The following is a 23,677-nucleotide window of genomic DNA, read 5'->3' as shown; positions in this document are numbered from 1 at the left end:
GGTTCTTATCAAAGCTAAAGATAAAATGTAAGGACATAGGCTACAAGTTCGCCTGGAGTAGAGATGGAAAATTTTTTGTTAGGAAAAATGAAGGGGAAAAATGCCAGAAGATTGTGACCAATGATGACATTGAAAAACTCAAGTAAGCTTAAAATGTTATGTTGTGTGTTATCTAATAAGTAAATTTAGACTTATAAATTACTTCTGGGGTTTGCTCTATATTTTGTTTTAACCTGGAATATTGTTACTACTTATTAAGTTCCACTAATATTACACTAACTGTTTGATGTTGGATACAAACAATCAGATTATAATATGTCTCTTAAAGACTTTCTTTGGTGCCAATAAAAAATCAGGCTTCAATATAATATACGCAAACATAAGAAGCCTTAGAAAAAACTTTAATACTCTACTTGCAGAAATTAGCCAAATTCAGAACAAATTAGATTTTTATTATTTTGAGTGAAGTCTGGATTGGAAGTGACGAACTCCATCTCTATAATATTCCAGGTTACCAATTTTTTGCTTCATGTAACAACACATATAGATCCGGTGGAGTAGTGTGCTATGTTGAAAATGGTTTTGTAGTTGATAAGGTTTGAAATGGATATGGTTACTGCTGACTTTGTTGTCTCTAAATGTAAAGCTGTTTAGGTTATTTTTTTAGATTAGTATGTTTATATAGATTACAGAAGTACTCAGAAAGTGAATTCATTGATGACTTAGCAAATATCTTTCCTCTTCTGAATAATGATACAATATATATAGGCGATATAAATCTAAATATACTGGATAATAACGGAAAATACACAAGATTATTTGAGCCTAATGGACAGTTTTTGGATTTTTTTCAATGGTTAATTCACCTACACGAATATCAAGTATTTCCAGCTCTTGTATTGACCACATTTTTATTAAGAACAGAAGAATAGATATATTTAGAAGTAATGTGTTTGATAATGGTATAACCGATCACTGTATGTTAGGTCTTAGTTTTAGTAGAAAATTGTACTTTAAGTAATATGCATGAAAAAACTAAAATAAATTTTAGGAATAATATAGACTATAATATGGTTAAGCATAAGTTAATGAATATAAATTGGGGTGATTGTTGTCGATCCAGGGATGTAGATTCAAGCTACGATACTTTTATAGGTATTTTATCTGATGTTATCAGTAGCAGCAGTGCATGCAGTAATGGAAATAGTAAATTAAGTAAAGCAAAACCTTACCAGTCCTTGGATCACACTTCAGTTAATTAATAAAATAGAAACAAGAAGGAAGTTACATAGAACATTTAGAAAGAGACCTTATGACAGTGCTTTTAAAAACTATTATAACAGATTTTGCAATAATTTAAAAAATGAAATAGACTTCGTAAAAATAATGCAAACATTACACTAACAAAATTAGCGCTTGTAGTGGAGATTCTGCTTCAACAATGGAAAATTTTAAAATAGCCTGACAGGAAGGAATATAAACAAAAACTGTTGATAAGGTTATGTTAGATAATGGCACTGTTGTGACTGATGTGAGAGCTGTAGCCGAGATTATAAATAAACACTTTATCGCATCAGCTGATTATCGCGGTCAAGGTCAGACAACAGCTGTGCCTAGCGACAGTCCACCTACATCTCGAGCCTATCGGTATTCATTCTTTATGACACCTGCAACTGAAGACGAGGTTATGTCTGTTATAAAACACTTGAAAAACAAACGTTCAACTGGACACGACTCATTTTCTGTTGAACTTATGAAGAATATTGCTGAATATATTGTCCCCGTTTTAAACAAACCTAATTAATTTAAGTTTGTACACTGGTATATTTCCTACAAAATTGAAAACAAGTATTGTCGTTCCCTTATTCAAAAAAGAAAAATCTATTAAATTGGATAACCTCAGGCCTATCAGTCTTCTTTCTGTATTTTCGAAGATCATTGAAAAAATAGTTAATGTTAGACTGTTAAATTTACCTAAATAGAAATATTGTTTTAAATAACCAATCAATATGGATTCATAAAGGGTAAATCCACTGAAGACGCTCTTATTAACGTAACAAACAGAATTTACAGTAGCCTAAATGAAAACAAAAAAGTGACTGGTTTGTTCATTGATTTTCGAAAAGCGTTTCGATTCTGTTAATCACAACGTGCTAAATAAATAAACTGGAATCAATTGGCATTAGAGGCGTTCCCCTGAACCTGGTTTAAGAGTTTCCTTACGAATAGATACCAACAGGTAAGAGTTACAAATAATTTAAGTCCACCTTTGCTTATTAAGACAGGTGTCCCTCAAGGCTCTGTAATGTCTGCAACGTTATTCTTAGTTTTTATAAACGACCTTCTTGAACAGCCCTTTGCTGGTGCGGTTAATGCGTTTGCAGACGATATCGCACTTTTCTATTCAGACGAAGACTCACAATCCCTGTACCGTAAAATAAATCACGATTTAGATTTATTACAGAACTGGTGTAACTCTAATTTTATGATAATTAACGTAAAAAAAACGAAGTACATAAATTTTGGCTATAGAGATTTTGCTTTTCAATATCCGATTACATACCACACTCTTAATTGCACTAAGGTTAACTGTGACTGTTTGAATATTGAGAGGGTAGATAATTTTAATTTACTTAGGATTAATTTTGGATGACAAATTAAACTGGAGCGAACATACTCTTAATCTTCATCGAAAAATTTCGCATACGCTAAGAACTTTCTACTTTTTGAGACGCCTATGTGATCCAAATTTATTACGAACACTCTACTTTTCTTTAATTCAATCTAGGTTGCAATACGGGTAATTTGTTGGGGAGGTTCGTATAAAACATTAATGGATAGGTTAAGAGTTTTTTCAAAATCATATAATACGTATAATTTTAAATAAAAAACCACGGGACAGTTCTTTTCCATTATATTGCCAACTACAAATCTTACCTATACAACACCTTTATGTGTTTAAGGTTCTAAAATTATTCTACCTGAGAAGTGGAAATGACGGAACACATTCTTTGAGGTATGACACAAGAAATGTAAGTCGTAAAATCTTTAGAATTCCTAAAGTCAACAAGAATTTTTTTAGACAGTGTTTCCTCTATTCTGGACCAAAATTTTTTAACATTTTACCTACAGAAATAAAAGACATAAACAATTTAAAATTATTTCTTCGTAAAGTTAAAACAATGGCTTTTTGGAAAACAAACAATACAATTTTGTTTAATTTTGTACTAAAGTAAATGCTCCTGTTGTGTTGTACGAATCCTCTTATCTATTTTTTGAAAGTTAAAAAATTTAATCTTTTTGTTTCTTTGGTTAGTTTTATTTACTATTTTTGTTCTTATGTTGTGTATGTCGGCTACTTGATCCTACTCGTTTTACCTTTTTTATTTTATGTTGTTGTGATACTATTACGTTTTTTTATTCTGTCAGTGATATTGTGTATGATATTCTGCATCTTGTATTGTATAGTATTATAGGTATTTATATTAGGCGCCCAGAGAGTGGCATTCTGGCTGTTTTTTTATTAAATTGTTTATTGTGAACTGAACTCACAACAAGTTGTATTATTACTTTGAATTTAATTTACATGCAGCTAACCACATTACTGGCAGTGTGGTTAGCTTATTCTTAAGAAACTTATGTATATTTTTGTATTTTGAAATTTTATGGAAGAATAAATCATTATTTCATTATTTCATTATTTCAACTTAAGCCTTGGATATCTGCGGGATTGATTTGTTCAATAAGAGTGAGGGATAAGCTAAGCAAAAGAATTAAAAAACAACCTTTTAATGTGTCATTAAAACATTATTACCACAACTATAGACAAACTCTAAGCACTTCATTAAAACACGCTAAGAGAGAATATTATCGTTCTAAAATTACTGAAAACAGAAAAGACTCTAAAATGTTTTGGGGAATAGTAAATGAATTGGCGGGTAGGGTTCAAACCAAGGACTCATTTCCAATACGAAAGTTTCTGCCGACAAATTCAAACATTACTAACGATAAAATTACCCAAGTAGCAAATGATTTCAATAATTATTTTGCGTCTGTTGGGAAATTGTTAGCCGATACAATTAACCCGGTGGGGGACCCAGTGGTGAGCGATAGCGACTATAGGCTGGATGCGACATTTACGTTACGTACTGTGACAGAACTGGACATAATACGGCATGTGACAAATTTATGTGGAGGCTCTGCCCCGGGTCATGATGGCGTTTTTGCACGGGTCCTCAAGGACAATTTAAGCACTTTTATGAAACCACTGCTATACTTGATCAATTTAAGTATTACCCAGGGAATATTCCCTGATAATTTTAAGTTAGCTAAAGTGTACCCTTTGCACAAGTCAAACAGCTTTACTGATAAAAACAACTTTCGTCCGATATCCCTCTTGAGTGTCTTTGCTAAGGTACTGGAGAAGGTAGTTAAGGAACAGCTTGTACACTTTCTCCAGGTAAACAATGTGCTTTCTCAGTGTCAGTATGGGTTTAGAGACGATAGGAGTATTTCGGATGCATTGTTTGATTTAAATAAAGAATTAAATAATGCAATCTCAGAAAACAAAAAATCAATGCTAATCTTTTTAGACCTCAAAAAAGCCTTTGACTCTGTTGATAGAAATAAGTTAATGAATAAATTAGAACAATTAGGTGTTAGGGGCATCGCCCTTACTTGGTTCCAAAGGTATTTTACCAATAGAAAACAATATGTCTCAATTTGTAATGTTAGTAGTGATGCAATTAATGTAGACTACAGTTTAGTTCAAGGGAGTACACTTGGGCCAATTCTGTTCTTATTATATATAAACAATATTGCCAAGCTAAATTTAAACGGGAAAATAACATTATTTGCCGACGACACACTTATTTTTCTGAAAGGAAATATATGGGCGGATGTGAGACGAGAAGCATTAAATGATTAAATGTTACTGAAAAAGTGGTTTGATCAGAATGTCCTTTCCTTAAATATAACTAAAACAAAATTTATGCCAATCTCTTTGAATCCTCAGTCGGATTATGTCTTAGAAAATCTGATCATACATAATTGTGGAAATCATAGTAACAGTACCTGTAATTGCGAAGCAATCGAAAAAATAAACTCGTATAAATATCTTGGCGTTATTATAGATTTCCGTTTGAAATGGTCAGATCATATTGAATATCTCAAACAAAAGACCCGAAAGTATATCTTTGCCTTTAAGAACCTTAGGGATATTCTTGATGTTCAAGAAATGAAAATGGTATATTATGCATACGTGCAATCTCTTTTTGCATTTGGGATAATTTCTTGGGGGGCAGCTTATAAATCAAATCTTGATCGTTTACGGTTCAGAAATCAATTTTGAAAGTAGCTGTTAAAAAATGTCATAGATTTTCAACATCCATTTTATTTCAAGAAACTAAAATTTTTACAATAAGACAACTTTTTATAAAATTTCTTTTAATACACATGTATAAAAATTTAGATGATTTATTTCAAAGAACTCAACACACCCATAACACACGTTATTCTAAATCAACAGGAATTCTACCACTGCAATTAACTAAATCTTATTCAAACACCAACTCATACTATCTAGCTCACGTGCTTTTTATTAATATAAGTAAACAGTTTCCTAATTTTAGTTTTTTCAATGAAATTTCTACAATTATCTTTAAAAGGAAAGTTAACCAGTGGATATTATCATTGTCTATTGAGGAGGCCGAGGCAGTGTTGTCTACGAACTACAGGCGGACAGTTTGACATGTGAACAGCCACCACTCCTATCCCATCATTATTCATTATCACTACCCCATTATAATCTGCGGTGACCCTGCTTATTTACCCTTGTTGCTAATATGTAAATGTTTTTAAAATTAATAATATCCAATTCTTTAAAACAGGTACATATTAAAATTACACGGTTTTTTCCTTTTAATATATTCATTCCAGATTCACGTGTGTATGTGGTATATAATAGTGTATTATTTTGTATTATATTTTATATTCATTTTTTTTTTTAATGTATATCCAGTCCGTTATTTCTTCTGGCGTGAGCAACTCGAGTCTGCGCACAGGCTTCATAGCCCATGCAGGCTCATTTCCCGAGGACAATGTTTTATACATGATGTTATTTTTATGATGTTTATTTTATGATGATTATTTCTTATGATATTTATTCTTTGTTCTCATTTCAAACTCCGTTCGGTAATGTAATAAAAATGTTTTAGAAGTTAATTGTACAGTTTGGATTTTAATATTGTACATATATTTGGGAAATAAAATCAATTCATTCATCATCATTCATATTCTAAGAAAATAATATTCTTGTGCTCTACTAAGACTGAATTCAATAAAATATCATGATTTTTCTAGGTTTCTTGTTATAAGTAGGGCCAAATATTAGCTAATTCTTTGGTCAAAAGTTCTTGAAGTGAGTAGAAATCTGTTGTCAAAAATACACACTTTAGGACACTTAAACTGTGAGCCCACTTCACTTTGACTGTAGTCAGTCAGCCATGTTGGTTGTTAATAATACAACTGTCAGAGTGTATTACGAGGGGTATCAGAAAAATAAGGTCCCCTATGCCGCCGAGACAGAATGCGATATGTTGGGAGAAATCTGGCAACACTACCTTACTCATCAGCTGTCCCTCTCTCTATCCATACCACTCGCGCCTCGCTACGTCCAACAGTGCCGGCCTAGCTGCCTTCGAAGATGGAGCTCCCTATCTTTGTTACCGCCAGATGCGAAATTCGTGCTGTGATACGTTTTTTAAATGCAAAACAGATTTCACCTATTGAAAAGTTCATCGTCAGTTAATCGAAGTTTATGGGGGAAAACTGCATATCTGTTCAACACGTTCGGAAATGGTGTAGAGAATTCAGTGAAGGCCGCATGGAAATTCACGATGAAAACCGAGGTGGATGGCCTTCAGTTTCAGATGGAGTTGTTGAAAAAGTTGAGACAATATTGCCTGAGGACTTTTTGCCTCATGGAACAACAGTGAACTCTGACAGATATTGCAACACATTAAGAAAACTGAGACGCGCGATCAAGAACCGCCGGAGAGGACGATTGTCCAGTGGTGTGAGGCTTCTCCATGACAACGCTCGATCTCAAGTCTCACGTCAAACTCAAGAACTGCTGAAAAATTTTGGCTGGACTATTGTGCCCCATCACCCCTACAGCCCAGACCTAGCCCCAAGTGATTATCACTTATTCCCACAATTAAAGGAACACTTGGGTGGCCAACGCTTCAGTACCGATGATGAAGTCAAGGAAGAGGTTACTCGATTCCTCAAAGGATTGGCGGCAGAATTCTACAACATGGGGATAGGAAAGTTGGAGCATCGTCTATAAAAGTATCTGGACAGAAACTGTGATTATGTGGAAAAATAGCTTAACTTTTAAGTTTTAAATTGATGTATAACACTAAGTAGAAATATAGAGCTGTCTATTTTAAAAAATCATGGGAACCTTATTTTTCTAATACCCCTCGTAATACTTTGTCATTATACTTCTTTCCTAATACAATCTTTAGTACAGGAAGAGTGCTATAATTATTCACTACTTTAGAGGCAACACAATTTTTCAATTTATTACTCAGTGTGGTATTACCCTTACTATAATTACGTTCCACGTTATTTCATTTATTTACCTTTGACGGGGGAGAAATTGTGACACTTTCATTCTGCTGCTTAACAACTTCCCCCAATTTACAAGATTTTCTGGATTTTTGGCTGTCGTCTGGAACCTAGGGGCTCTTTTATTTTGGTAACAATTTTTAGCTAAGTGGTCTACCTTATCACACACAGAGCATTGCTTATCTGTGTTGATGCGTATTGTTTCCTGGGCTGTGCACTAAATTGTTTCACACTTTTGTTTTCTGAACAGGCTTCCCTCTTTGGTAAAACATATTCTGCTCTTGAATTAAGATCCATCCTATCGAGGTCATCAAATGTTTTCAGGTTCTCGCGAAATACCAGCCTAGCTCTAGCAACTGGTGAAATCCCAACTTTTATTATTTCCACCAGCTTGTCTTCTGGTTAATTACAAAGCAGCAATTTAGTACTCGCCTTCACATTTAATATAAATTGACTAAGTCTTTCAGCAGGTTTCTGAGGCCTATTTACTAATTTTTTTTTGTCCTTTCTGTGTCCCATTGGAATAAAGAAATCAATTAACATTCTATGTACTGCACTTTGGTTTGCACCACCTACCTTGAAGTCAACTAACTTTTGGTACAATCAGTGGTGTAGTGGGGCCGGAGCGGTCCGGAGCGGCGCTCCGGCACAGCTTTAAGAAGCGGAGCGTCGCTCCGGCATAGCATCTAGAGCCGGAGCTGTGTACTGGAGCGCCACCCGCCTGTAAAAAGTGGTAGGCGGGTGACGAGTCGCTGGATAATAAAAAGGCCAGAACAAACCCACATCACTTATATGTCCGTTGAGTGGTATCAAGGTAGTTGTAGGCACTGTGCAATAGACAACTCTTGTAACTCGCAACTCGTCCATCTCCTACTAACTGCAGGGTGTGTATACTTACACAGACAGGTCGAGACATGTTATTCGCGTTCCCGGTCTCTATGTTGTTATGAGTGCTTGTATTAAGCTGTTATCGTCGAAAGTCTTAGTCGTAGTGGTTGAGTTCAAACAGCATACCGTATATACTGTTAGTTTTGTTTGAGTTGAGTCCTCTATAATACATTTGTGAAAGCCTATTACTAATTTTTTAATTATTAGTTTGTGAATTTTGTGAAGTGATGGAACCAAAACCTAAAAAAAAAATATATAACGTCATTTTTAGTGCCCCTAATATGACTGACTCTAATCCAGTTCCTGGAACATCAAATCCAAAAGCTAAAATTAAAATAATTAACCTCGCTGAGCCTGAGCCTAATGAAAAGGAAGTTCGAGAAGATGACCACCCCCCCCCCCCCCCCCTCCACAGAACACATTGGCCTGAAATTTGGACAGAAGATATGTGGGAGATAAAGAAGGCGGCTTTTCCTTGGATAGACTCAAAGGAAGGTAAATTAGGCTGTAAAATTTGTTTTGAAGTCGGTAATTTGGGAGCATACAAAAAAGAACATGTTTCGCTTTCTTATGAGTGGCGTTCGTACAAAGTTTGTTTTTATGGCTCAAATAGAACAAATCAACTCATATCTTTGAGGGAAAAAATTATTGAACATAAACAGTCGAAATCTCACCAAATCGCTCAAACAATTATTGACAAATCAAACAAACACTCGATGCCACAAGTAATTGATCAAATGAATCAAGCTCAGCTCGATTCAACTAAGGCTGTGTTTAGATCGGCATATTTTATTGCTCAAAACGACCGTCCATACAGCGACCATTTCGGATTGCTTGAGCTATAAAAACTGAATGGGGTAGATGTCGGCGTAGGCCTTCATTCAAGGTATAGCGCGATCGAAATAATAGATCATATTTCAAAGGAAATGAAAATGCGCATTTTGAATCAAGTAAAGGAAATTTCTGGAAAACTGTCAATAATCATTGATGAATCCACAAGCATTAGTTCTAAATTCGTCCTCATTGTATATTTAAAATGTGAAATTATCAAGGATAAACCACCAAGTACTTTATTTTTGGACTTAGTCGAGCTTTCTGATCAAAAAGCTGAGACAGTTTTTAACAGTGTTCTCCAGTGCCTTGAAGGATATGGTTTTAATGGCGAGTACTTAAAACAAAACTTGGTTTCCTTTACAAGCGACGCTACGGGGCGAACGCCATGTTGGGAAAGCACTCAGGTGTAGCAAGGAGATTTTTATCTGTTTACCCTAATATTATCATATGGCACTGTATGAATCACAGACTGGAACTGGCTATTCTTCTTCTGTGGCGACTTCAATATACACTTGGAGATACCCTCTAGAGAAGAGGCCGCATTCTCAAACCTTCTGCGTAGCTACGGTCTCTATATAACATCTCGTGTGCCCACCCGTGGGGCTGCTTGTTTTGGACGCTGCGGCCACTAACGCTGACTCGTGGAACACAGAAACTGAAGTGGTCAATCCCCTCGTAGCTGACCATGGAGCTGTGGTGCTGACGATTTCAACAGACATGGTAAGACCCTGCACCAATTTCTTGGCTTGCTAATTACAGGATTGAAAAGAGAGTTATAAAATTCAAATAACCTTGTCCTTGCTACGTAGGGAAATTAATGAATGCCCAGTGGAAATTAAGCAAAACACCTATTGACCCTGCTGCTAATTTTGAATCTTTTTTCTGACATTTAAGGACAAATTCGACTCTTTGTTTCCTGTAAAGTTTTTCAAGCATAAGCATAATGAGCCTAAACCTTCTTACTCCAACAGAGGACCCAAGGTTAAACAATGGTACAACCCCTGAAACTTGCTAAAATGCGTGCATCTGTTTTGCTTCTTCATGACTATCATAAGAGTGCTGGTAACCTGGCTCTTAAGGATGTTTATTACAAAATGTACTGTGAAAGGAAAAGGGAGTACAGTTGGATGGTCAAGGAGGCTAAAAAGAACAGTAATACTAACCACATCTTACAATCTTCCAATCCATGCAAGTCTGCTTGGGAAATAGTAAACAGTCACAGGAAATCTGGTCCTGTCCCCATGACTATGGCGACTCCTGATGATTTCAAATAATTATTTTGCCAATGTAGCTGATAACATCATTTCAAGCTTGCCTGATGTGCAGACAGACCCTGTTGCAACAATGATGGACTCCTATACCAGGACTGAGGCTTATTAAGTGGAAGGAGCGTGAGTACCATTGAAGTACTAAGCATGGTTAGGGGATTTAAGGACTCAAGGAGCCAGGATGTTCATGGGTTGTCTACATTTATTTTGAAATCTGTAATAAATGAGATTGTAGGGCCTCTTACTTTAACTGTTAATGCATGCCTCAGAAATGGGATATTTCCAGAGATTCTGAAAACCTCTCGAACAGTACCAGTCTTTAAAAAGGGCGATCCCATGCTGCCATCTAACTTTCGTCCGATCTCCTTGGTGCCTATCTTTTCCAAGGTGGTTTGAAACCATAATGAAAACCCAACTTATGGAGTACTTTGAGCAGAACAAATTGCTACTTGACGCTCAACATGGGTTTAGAAGGGGACGCTCAACAACAACAGCCATGCTTAGCCTAGTTGATAGGATTACTGAAGCTTTTGAGGACAGAGATTCCGTTTTACTTGGTCTATGTGATCTAAGTAAAGCGTTTGACGTAGTTTAGTCTTTCCACGAAATTTTGTCAGCAAAGTTACGAAAATACGGGATAGGGGGCACAGTGCTAAGCAGCGTCTGCAATTACTTGTCCAATCGTAAACAGCTAGTGTCACTTATGGGGGCTTCTTCAAACACTAAAAGTATCCTGCATGGTGTTCCACAGGGATCTGTTCTCGGGCCGTTTTTGTTCACCATCATGATCAATGACCTGCATATGGATGACCAAACTTTGTTATTTGCAGACGACACGACCCTGATGAGCAGAGGGAGCGACATCACCCAACTACGTTTGGAAGCCAGTTACCTACTAGAGGAGGCTAAAGATTGGTTTTCAACTGTAAATAGACTTAAGATAAAATGAAGAAAAAACCCAGACGCTGCTTTGCACTCTGAAGACTGGGGTCCCCTTCCAGGAGGCGGTAAAGCTGTTGGGGTTCTGGCTGGACTCTAAGTTAAGTTGGAACGACCACTTATCAAAGGTATGTACCAAACTCTCTCGAGTCATTTACCTCCTGAGGAAGCTAAGGGCTTTGATAACCAGACCTTATCTTTTGACTGTGTATCATGCCCTTTTTCATAGTCAACCTGATGTATGGCATTGTGCTGTGGGGGACATTCCCCCGGGCTGTTCGGGATGTATTGCTGCTGCAGAAAAAGGCCTTAAGAAATCTTAACATCATCGGCCCCTGCGCGAACACTGCCGGCCCCTTTTTATGGAACTCGGCGTTCTCACCGTATACAGCCAGTACATCCTCAACACCCTGGTGCTTCTTAGGGAGAACTTGGCTGATTTTGTGACCAGAGGACAACGTGCATAAATATAACACCCGCCGAGCTCAGGACCTCGACATGCCCCGCTGTCGTCTCAGTGGCACTCAAAAGGCCTACCCACAGTCTGCAATCAAGATTTTTAACACTTTGCCGCAGAATGTGCGAGTACTGGAAATGAGAGATTTTAAAAAGGTGTTAAAGGATCGTTTGCTTGAGAGGCCTCTGTACTTCCCTGGAAGAACTAAATCATGAGCCACTTTTTTAACTTTCACGTCGTACGCCATCTTGTAAATATTTTGTAATGTATTTTTACATGTTTTAATTATCTATTTATTGTACACTGTGTGTATTAATGACGCAGTCTATCTGACAAGTGTCGGTCAGCGACGTAGATCACAAGTATTCAAGTATTCAAGTATTCAAGTATTGGGGAAGCCATAAGTGAAGTAGCCGGGGTTAACCATTTCCAGTCATTCATGGATAAACTGTATTCATTGTACAGCACATCTCCAAAGAATAAGCGAGAGTTAAAAGAATGTGCACAGGAGCTCGATATTGAAATGTATAAAATCGGCAGAATTGTAAGCACGAGGTGGGTAGCAAGCAGTTTTCGTACTGTTTCAGCCGTGTGGTTTGGTTATCAAGCCTTAGCCAGCTACTTCTCTAAAGCAATGGATGATCCTGAGAGAACATCCACTGATAGATGCAAATATAATTGTTTATTGAAGAAGCTGACTTCCCATAAGTTTTAGTTAAACTTAGCATTTATGTATGACATTCTTGCTGAATTGGTTTTGTTGTCTGAAAGTCTGGAAAACAGAAGCACGTCCCCTGTATTTGCAGACAAACTGATTCATAGATCAATCAGATTCTGGAATCTTTGAAAGAAAAACCTGGGACAAGACAAGAGTTCTGGAGGTACAAGTCGCCATGAGGGAAGACTGTTTTGCTTCTGTAAAGTTAAATGAAAACCCTAAAATCGTATAATTTAATGGTGAGCAGTTGATTTCTAGTGTAATCAGCAACTTAAAGAAGAGAATGTTTACCGCTATCTTAGGCGAAGAAATTGTCAAGAACGAGGAGTTTGTAGAGCAACTAAAAGTTTTGGAACTCTAATACTGGCCTACTGATATTCAACCTGGGTTTGGCCAAACTCAAGTGGAGCAGCTATGCAAACGCTTCAAGTTGAACATCAACAGAGCTGTGACTGCTTACAGGGATTACTTGGACAAGAGCAGGCGGGTACCTGATGGACTGCAAGAGCTTATAAACTGCATTAAAATAATACCCTGTAGTTCCGCTGACTGTGAAAGAGGGTTCAGCAGTATGAATAACATCCTCACACCATTAAGGAACTCATTAACAGTAAGTTATGTCTCAGCCCTACTGCTTTTAAAACTCCAAGGTCCCCCGCTCCGCAGATGGAAGCCTGACCCCTATGTCATGACATGGCTAAGAAGACATCGTTCAGCAGCCGACACCCAAACAAGAATAGCAGAACCTCCAAAGAAAGGAAATGGGAATGGATAAGGAGAGGAATTTTGGGACATACTTTAGAGGTCATCGCACAATATTCATGTTCGTGTTACCGTTGAAAATATGTAAAAATATTACTTTTACAATATTTAATAGTTTTTACAATGCATTTTTACGGTATTCTTTTTCAGGCTACTATAATGTATTAGCACGACAGCACAGTAATTTTTCAAAGTATGTCTAAAATCATAGCTTATCTGTTTGTCATTACAAATTGTGTTAGCCTAGTTTACGAAATAAAATGTCCTTTATTAATAATCAAAAAGATTTGTATTGCATTTTTAGGCTTAAATAGTTTTAAATACCTTTTGAAAGGTTTGGAAAACTTTGAATAACATAACAGTAAGAGGTTTTCAATATTCTTACCTTGTTTAGCAAGTGACACCTGTTTTTGTAGCTCCTCCTCAGTAGCAGTACTATCTAAAACGTTTTCTATCGCTAACGACACATCTATTGTTGACCTAGGCACCTTAATATCCTTGTGACAGGTTTCATTTTTGTAAAATACCTTCCATCGAATGAATCACCATTTCATCAAGTGCAAAGGCTTTGGACTAATATTGGTATAAGTAAATATGTTGACAAACATAATTTCTGATTGACTGTATCTAAATCAATGACATGTTTTTACAAACAAATATATGAGGGCTGTTAAAAAAGTATCGGACTTTTGTTAATTAAAAGTGCATTTATTAAATTAGAGCTGCAGACTTCTAATCTTCTTCAAAGTAGCCTTCTTGGTGATGCACACACTTCTCCTAGCGCTTCTGCCACTGTTCAAAACATTTCTGGAAGGCATCTTTTGGAATGCTGTCAAGCTCGGCCGTCGTATTCTGTTTAATATCTTCTTTCTTGAAATCGAGTTCCTTTCAGGGGCATTTTCAGCTTAGGAAATAGCCAGAAGTCGCAGGGAGTCATGTCTGGGGAGTATGGAGCTTGGTGAACCAGAGGTGTGTGTTTCAGTGAGAAAACTGAATTAGATGTGCAGAGTGGGCAACGGCATTGTCGTGATGGAACTGCCAAGTTTTTGTTACTCACAGATTCGGTCGTTAGCGCCGCATAACATCACATAGGTGACGAATAACCTCAAGATAGAATTCTTTTGTGATGGTTTGGTGCGTACTTATGATTCCAAAGAAATCCACTGGAGTCAACAAAGAAGACTGTCAACATGACCTTGACTTGGCTGCGAACTTACCGTTTTTTTTTTTTTTTTTTTTTTTTTTTTTTTTTTTTTTTTTTTTTTTTTTTTTTTTTGTCTTTGAGATGTTTTGTGTTTTCACTGCTATGATTGCATCTTGGTTTCCAGGTCGTATCCATAAATTCAGAATTCATCACCACTGTGTTCAGGAAGTCAGGGTTACTGTTTGCACTGTCCAGCATGTCTTGTGGAATTTCAAGGCCAATTTTTTTTCTTCTTTATCAACTTTGAAACAAATTTTGTGGACACTCTTCTCATTTTCAAATCCCTGATTAAAATTGAATTTACTGACCCAAAGCTGATTTCAATTTGTTCTGCTAGTTCTCAGACTGTAAGACAACAGTCTTCTGTGACTAATATTAGCACTTGTTCAATAACATTCTCATTCCGGCTTGTCGATGGCCTACCTGAACATGATTCACTTTCCACTAACATTTGACCATTTTAAAATCAGTTGTACCACACTTTTATACGAGTACTGCTCATGACAGACTCCTCAAAAGCCTGTTGAATCTTGTGAATTTAAGTTTTTCTCCCATTTTATAACTTGATAAAAACTGCCGAGAGCACAACAGAGAGGTCTACACTACAAGGCTGACTGCCGCTGACTGAAGCTTTGTCATAATAGGAAACAGTCCATGCGCACGCATGGCAGTCTCCTCCACATCCCCACTAATCTTGACCACCAGCGTTTCATTCGTTTAAGCGAAAGAACAGAAGGTCCGATACTTTTTGAACAGCCCTTGTCTGTGTCTAAGATTTTTGTTAATAAGGTTTCAATATGATGTAGTTTATATAATAAAATATTTGGAAGTGTTGCGAGTATTATGCCAACCTTCATAGTAGTCATCGTACCATCAGTGTTGTACAAATTAACTATCTATACTAAAATCAAACTTTGAGTTTGAAATTTCAAGATGGCATACCCACGTTAAATCTACGCTTTTTGCCTAAATTGAAAAGAATACCGAGTATCTTAAAAGTCCCTCCCTCCCCATATTAACTTTCTTACGAATAGAGATGAAGTGATTTACTTTGGGGCATGTTTATATAACCAACTGATGAGTTTTTATGCATGAACATTTTATTTTATTTTTGACCCCCTTCCCCAAAATGGGATAGTTTGGGGGTAAATCAAAATGTTTAAATAGCAAGTGATGCCTAATTTTAAGGCTATTTTAAAAAGAAAAATGATGGCAAAAACTAGAGATCTCTAATGTTACTCTATCAAAATTGGTGGCTAATTAAAGTTTAAATTGTTTGATAAAACCCCATCATTTGAGAGTAATTTTTTAATAAAATGAAATGGTATAATCTTAAAATCTCACCTCATTTTCAATCAGATGAAATACTCGAAATCTCCAACTCTTGTTTAACATTCAACAAACACTTTTACCACTGACTGTGTACATGGTACATTTAGTCCCAAAAATCTGTTGGAAATTGTTCAAAATCATCAAGTTTTACTCTTGCCAAGTTTCACACGTACACAAAAAGAATTATACCGCTCATCAACATTACGGAACTCCATTTTCATGACAATATTTGTAAACATCATTCTACTATGCTCGCCTGAATGCTGCATAAGTTTCTCCTTTAAACCACTGGATAGGGAAGGATAAAGGTAAAAGAAATCACTCATCATCTAACCTTAAATATCAGTCTCATTTTTTATGTTTGTGCCTTGTATATCTGCTGAGTTTATCGAAATATCTTTAAACATTGTGCGTGTGTATCAACAGCTAGCATCTAATTTGTGAAAGAAGTTAAAGACAATGGTATTACAGTACAGGGACCAAACCGTCTGTAAATAATAATACATCTCTAAACAAAGGACACACCTTTCTACTAACTTTATTATTAAATTGAACTGTAAATTTGGTTCACCTTCAATATTAAAAACCCAAATATTGATTTATGGGTGATAGACTCGCACTAGTTCCTGAAAACCAGAATGAAAACACTTGAGACAGTAGCAATTGGTTGCAAGTAATTGAAATATTGGAAGAAATATCAACATATTAATTTTTATTTGTCTAAGCTTACCTTTTTCCGTCATAATCTCTTTTCTTTTTTATTTAAGAAATGTTAATAAAAAAATCCATAGAAACAAACTTAGTATGTTAAATCTTCTGATCTGCACCTTTTGTTGATGTATCTGGTATGCGTTTCAGTTTATTTTGTTTTCTTATAGCTGTAATTGCATCCAAAACTCATTTTCAAGTATACACACAATGGGCTATTGCATTGTTTTCCCCTGATTAGGCTATGCTGTCACCAGTAATTGATATAAACAGTTTAATGTTGTATTAAAGCATAGCATTCCTCTTATATCGTTTATCAATAACAACTTTTTAAACCGATCCATTTTGCTTTGTAAAAATTTATTTAAATTTTGTTACAGTTTCCAGTCAAAATGAAGAGAAGTCAATGAGGAGGAGGGAAATGACCACTGGTTCAGTGATGCCTCCTACGACGTTTTCTGACTTGTGCATGCCTCAACGCTCTAGTACATTTGTTTATTTTAACCTGAATTGCACTTATGTGTTGGGTTAGTTTACCACCAAGGAAGAGATCAGGTCTTTAACGCATTGCTGTTGATTTCTTGTACTACAAAACAATCACCGGAGTCTAAAAAATCCTGTTTCTTGTTAAACAGGTTTGATAAGTTTTATTGATTATAATTAAATGTATTTTATGTAAAATGTGTACGTATACTCCTAAATAGTGTGTAAGAAATGTTTTAGGATTAGTGATCTGGTACATATTGTACTAAGTATTAATATTCATTGTTTGTGTGACATAGATTTTTGTGTATGCCCTCAAATAGTGTGCAAGAGACCTTTTAGAATTAGCATAAATATTGTATAGATCGTTCTAGAGTAAGTTGTCTTATGTAAATGAATGGTTACCTGTTTGATGGTAATAACTTGTGTAATGTACGAATAAAGACCTTGATTTTGAAACTGAGTAAATTTCTTAGATCCAATAATAATTATTTTAAAAAATCAACCTACCCATGTATGGTTAACCCTCCATCAGGCGCTTAAAATTAGAAACACCGTCAGGCGCTCACGGATGTTTCCTCCAGGTTAGCGAATAATGGATATCATAGTCGTTTAAACTATTTTTATTTGTTTAAATATTCATACTGATTTAATTACAATGTAATATATTCATTTTTAGAAATTAAATAAAAATTACTCTCTTATGTAATGAATTTTCCAAATAAGAAATTCAAAATCTTAAAAAATGTTATTGTATAATAACAACATGATTTATTTTAAGGGATAATGCAATTAATTGTAAAAATGTTTAATCTATTGTAATAATATATGGAAATTAACTCAGTTTTTAACTTCTTACAAAAACAACTTACTTCAATTCTTGAGATATTATACAATTGTAATGTCAATTATTACTCTAAAATAAAAATTTATTCTTTACTAAAATTTTTTTTAAACACTACACAAAGTTTCAAAACATTTTCCTTCTGGTTCTTATAACGACAATGTTCACTCCATAAACAGTACTGAAATGTTCCCTAGCACACGGGTACTGTACTGACAATTCTCTCGTCTTCATTCTCCATTTCACAAAATTCAAATAAAATATTTTGTAAAATTTAAAAAGAAACCATCACAGGTCACACATTTAGGCGCACACGGATTATTACTCCATAAAAACTAAACACTATAAGGTGCTCACGTTCGTCCAAGCACTACAAAGACAACATCGGGTGCTCACGGAGGAATCGTCCAGTCTCGCACGGAAGTAGACCTCATACTGACAGATTTTGACAAAGATAAGCGGGAGGCTATTGTTTCGCTTCTCCGAAAGATGTTCGTGAAGTACACTGCGGGAAACGACTGCCAACATCAGAAAAGTAGTACTATTTTTAATAATAAAAAATACACGGAGGAAAACTCCGTTTAGCGCCCGATGTAGGGTTAAATAACCCATCTCCAATGTGTTCAATTAAATCTTATCTTTTTTATTTATTATTATACTGAAACTTGTTCAGCATACAGTATCACAATTTCAGTTGTATGTGCAGTAACATACATGCAAACACGTAAATAAATTGATAATATTACTCCCCGGAATATTTCTTTAGTTGCGTACACATAGAAAGAGAGTTTCTATAATCATAGTTATATTAATGATCCAACTGTAAATGACCTACTTCCAGCTCAATTGCCCTAATGCAAATTATAGTTTAGCAATTTCGATTAACACTTGAGAGCTAACTGCTTAAATCACAATGATATCATGAGTTGGCCATTCCTCGTATCAGTTTAGAAACAGAGTCTAAATTTATACCATAATCATAGACACATACTTAAACTGGACTCAGCATGTGGACAGTCTGAGCAAGACACTTAACACCAGCCAATTCTAGTTTCTCTTAGCAGCTTACAGGCAGCAAAAGTAAACTATTTCTCACGTTTCGAGTCCCAGTTACGATATGGCCTTGTTGCATGGGGCAGAACTTCTGCTACGAATCTTCAACAAATCCTTATTATACAAATACAATGTCTTAGAACATTAGCAGGCTTCCACCACCAGGAAAGTTGGAGTAATTCCTTCAAACTCTTGAACATCCTCTCTGTAGTCTCACTTTATATTCATGGTGTGATCATGTACACTGATGGGGGAATCTGCAGAGGTACAATCTACATTGCTACAATACAAGAAGTAGTTCACTTTCAAACTTCCAGCACATCGCCTAGACAGTTTGAGCAAAAACCTTTCTACATGGGGATGAATCTCTACAACCACATGCCAGCAAACTTGCAGTCTAAAAGAGGCAGGGATTTGAAGATGGCTTTACATCGATGGCTCCTGAACCGACTTTATTACTCAATATAAAATTACTTTGTGCAATATTTTGAGTATTTAACTGAATCCTATTTCTGTGACATGATTTATAAAGTTTGTAAAGAAAGAAATTGTCATTAATTAAATTGCAATGATATTAGACATTGTCTTTAAAACTATTTATGATAATATGTGTTATGAAAAATAAGGACATAATTTATTTATATATGGTTATTAATTTGTATGAGGAACATTTGTACATTAAAAATGGGTTTCAACTATAGCTGAATTGAAATTCTCTTTATTCATTGAATATACATTTTGTATACTTCGAATAGCGTCATAAAAATTACTTAACTAATATACTTAAAAACTAAGAGGTTATAATATGATAACATACTCTAATCCTATATTCAATCTAATTACCAAAGCCCTAATAAGTTCAGCTTTAGCCATAACACAGATTGATTTTTTTAAATACAGAAATAGTTAACAATATTATAAATAATTAAAAAGATACATTTTTAAACTATAACAATAATAGTATATTTCAGTAATCAACAATAAGTTAGCAACAATAATTTAAATAAATACACAACACAATCCAAATAAATACATAAACACAAATTGATATATTGCTGTTGTATAAAAACTCGGCTCAATCCAGAACTATAAAACTTCTCAAATGAATATAGAGATAAAAAAATCATGTATGACTTCAATTTTTTGTAAATATTGCATTATTTTTTTTCTGCAGTTATTGTTAGTGGAATTTTAGTTCAACATTTTTTTTCCCACGTAATTAGTGTTTTTCTCATAAAACTGAAGTCTATGTCTGTCCAGTGTAATACCACATCTTGTACTATGGCTCACTCTTAACATGGAGGGGCTGTTATTTTTTTACATATTTTATACATTCACACACACACACATATACATATGTGTGTATATATATATATATATATATATATATATATATATATATATATATATATATATAATCCATATACTGTAAAAATCTCAAGGTCTTTAACACTATCATTTGTTTAAATTTTTCATTATTTTAAACTCCTTTTTTGGAGTTTGAGAACAATATCCAAGTTTTCCTTGGTCCCATACACAATACGAAATATGGGAGCGCACTTGAGAATAGTAAATTATTTTTAGTGTCTCCAAATTACAATTAAAAGACTTTCTTTGTAAGGCATATAGTCCAGAGGAAGGTTACTGTAACTCTTCAACGGCTGTACAATGTTATTAAATGTAGGAAATTCTCAAACAGATCATGTTAAAGGTCTCTGAAGAGACAAGAACAATCATTTTGGGAAATTAAATTTGATATAACAAAAAAGGCAATAATTCAATATTTTTGAATAGTGCCTATAACTTTTTTAGTATATTTAACAAACTTAAAAATCGTATTTAATATACTAAGAGCTGAAAGGTAAGTGTTGATAATAAGGGTTTTCTTTAATCAAAGGTTGTTTGAGCGTGCACTGCAAACACTCAGCAGGACATTTTTTAATAAAACTAGTGTGAATACACAAAGGTTTGGTTAGCTAGAGTTGCTCATTTTCTCAAATCTATGTTCATTCACATACTCAATTAAACTAAAAATAGATCTGAATACGTTAATTGTAATATTAGATTATTTCGTAAGGTTAAATTTATGTATTAGTGTGGGACAACAATGAAACATTGTCTATCCAGTTGTCAATTTTTCTATACTAAGTTGTCACTTTGATACACCATATCACAATGTCAAACCCTTTTTTTCAATAACTAAGCAACAAGCACTGACAACACTGGAAGAGAACTGAGGGGAACGTACAGCGAAGTGCTTGCTCAATGGACCATCAAGGAACATTGCAGCAGATGCCCTTAGAATAAATAGAACAGAGATCCGTAATATGACTGGTTTTATTACAGGTCATTGGATATTCTGAAGCCACCTGAACAGAATAGGTATTCCAGTTCAGGAAACACTGTGCAGGAAATGTGGTGAGGTTGACAAACAGCCAAGCTCGTCATATTTGAATGTCTGGCACTACAGAGCAAACACTCAAGGTCCCGAGGTTTTCTTAGGCATATTGAAGAGGGGTTGGAACAGCCAAGCATACTTCAGATCTCGTGGTTTTGCAAAGTCCTGGGATTTGACACAGCTTAAACCTGGAAGAGGGTGCACAATAAGCCGGATGGCTGAGAGGCAATTACCAGGTCCAGGAAACCTGGCCCTCTGTTATAAAAAACCCTTTTTTAAAGAAAAACTCAATTTTACAAACTTAAATAATCCTCACATACATCTCTGTAGAACAATATCACTCTTTTGTTTGCTCACACACCGCCATGACTACTATAAGCTGGCACATTCCTGTTGGGTACTGACAATATTGAATGAAATAACCAACCAGAATCAAAAACAATCTGAGGATATATTCCTTGTTTTGTCTACAACATTCTCTTATAAATACATAGTGTGGATAATTCCAGAATTCCCTACAAGATATAATCTAATGACAGGCTGTTGTTTCTGTTAGTCTGTGTACCCTTGAGAATGCCTGAATGATTGGCAGTGAACACAAGTATCACCTTAGATCTTCTTATAGACTGGATTACAGCGTATTTGGATAAAGCTCTACATATAGCAGCTTTAAGTATTGCCTGACCTTTATATCATTCATACCTAAGATTCTGCTGATCGTTATAACTCGTATGCAATAGATGTTGTTATGGAAGTACCCAGTATGCTGGCAGATGCAGCCTCTAGTGCTGCTACACCTAGAAAGAATCTATTTCAGAAGAAGCATACTAGTCAATTTGTTATTTCACCGATCTGAGCATGTATCAATAGCCGTGTGCAGCAAGAAGCTTGTGCTCGAAAAAGGTAACATTCGGTTGTACCTACTAGGAGGTGGAGGTGTACAATACTCTGTTTAAAGTTCATTATTGGCTTCGCATAATTGGAAGGGATAACAAGATTATAGACATGTTCCATCATTAGTGTTGCAATAAAAGAAACGTTTCAAGAATTGGTACGTCTGCTTCAGATCTCAAATACAAAAGAGTCTAAGCGCAGATACCAGCTCATGCAATGTCATGTGTCTTTCATTGTAATACTTAACAATAGCTGTTATCACTTCAATACAAAATATTGGTGAGTGAAGTGCAGACTGAGTTGTCACCCCTGTCAGAAGATCTACAAAATTGTCATCTAGAGACAGATGTTGGGTCTCTACTCATCGATGAAGCAAAGCTTATGAAAAACACTGTTAGTTCTTTATTTTCAATACGAAAAAAGCATTAAGAAGCATCTCCACAGATCTGATTCAGATAGGAAATTTACTACATTTACTGGGAAGAGAAACAAGCAGCATCATTGTTACAGGAAAAGTTCCAAGACTTGATAGTGTATTTGTGTAAGGAAATAGTCGCTTAATACTCTTGATGAATTACAGTAGAAAATTATAAAACATGATTTTTGAAGTGGAAGGAGAAGTGTGTTCACAATTCAGTAAAAACAGGCATTCTGCCAACACAATTATTGTTACGTTGAATATGGCAGAGCAATCCACGTGAAAACTTATTCTAACATAATAAATAATTAACAAAGGCAATAAAACTCAACTAATATTTAATGGAGAAAATCTAATTCTATACATCCAAGCCTCATCAAGATCATTGATGAAATAGGAGAGTGTATTCGTGTACAGTTAATGGAGCATCCTTGATGAATGTCCTGATTAATGGTTCATTTTGGAAACAATATAACTTTATGAAAGAGCTTCCTTGGCATATAGTAAGGATTTTTCTGAACAAAAATATTTTTCGTGTTTATAAACTCATATTATATCTGCGTCTTGACTATGTTTGAGAGTAAAAGCATTGGTGGAAAAACAAATGGGGAAATATGGATGAATTTTGCTTTATACATTTTTAATGTTTAATTCAGTACAAGAATATTGAATTTTGAGGAAAGATGCTTAAATGATTGGTTATTTTGTTATGATATGGCAATACATCAATAACAACACAATCTTTCCGAATTACATGAGTATATCTTTGATCAATAACAAAATAGCCATTATCACAACAGTAATGTAAGAGTGAACAAATTTTAAAAGTGAATAATTTTTGTAGA

The 23,677-nt window shown here is 35.1% G+C and overlaps 1 protein-coding gene across 6 annotated transcripts in view; it reads left to right on the top strand.

The window, feature by feature from the left end:
* LOC124369917 overlaps window positions 1-17,684 on the top strand; it is a 73,077-nt gene extending 55,393 nt beyond the window's left edge. For all 6 annotated transcript variants that reach the window (XM_046828098.1, XM_046828099.1, XM_046828101.1 and 3 more), the window contains one exon: window positions 17,123-17,684. In XM_046828098.1, the coding sequence (XP_046684054.1) occupies window positions 17,123-17,274 (152 nt within the window). In that variant the 3' untranslated portion in view covers window positions 17,275-17,684. The remainder of the gene's footprint in view (window positions 1-17,122) is intronic.
* The last annotated feature ends 5,993 nt before the right edge of the window (window positions 17,685-23,677 follow it).

This window comes from Homalodisca vitripennis, chromosome X (genome assembly GCF_021130785.1).
Source record: "Homalodisca vitripennis isolate AUS2020 chromosome X, UT_GWSS_2.1, whole genome shotgun sequence".
NCBI lineage: Eukaryota > Metazoa > Arthropoda > Insecta > Hemiptera > Cicadellidae > Homalodisca > Homalodisca vitripennis.
This window is presented reverse-complemented; position numbering and strand designations above follow the sequence as displayed.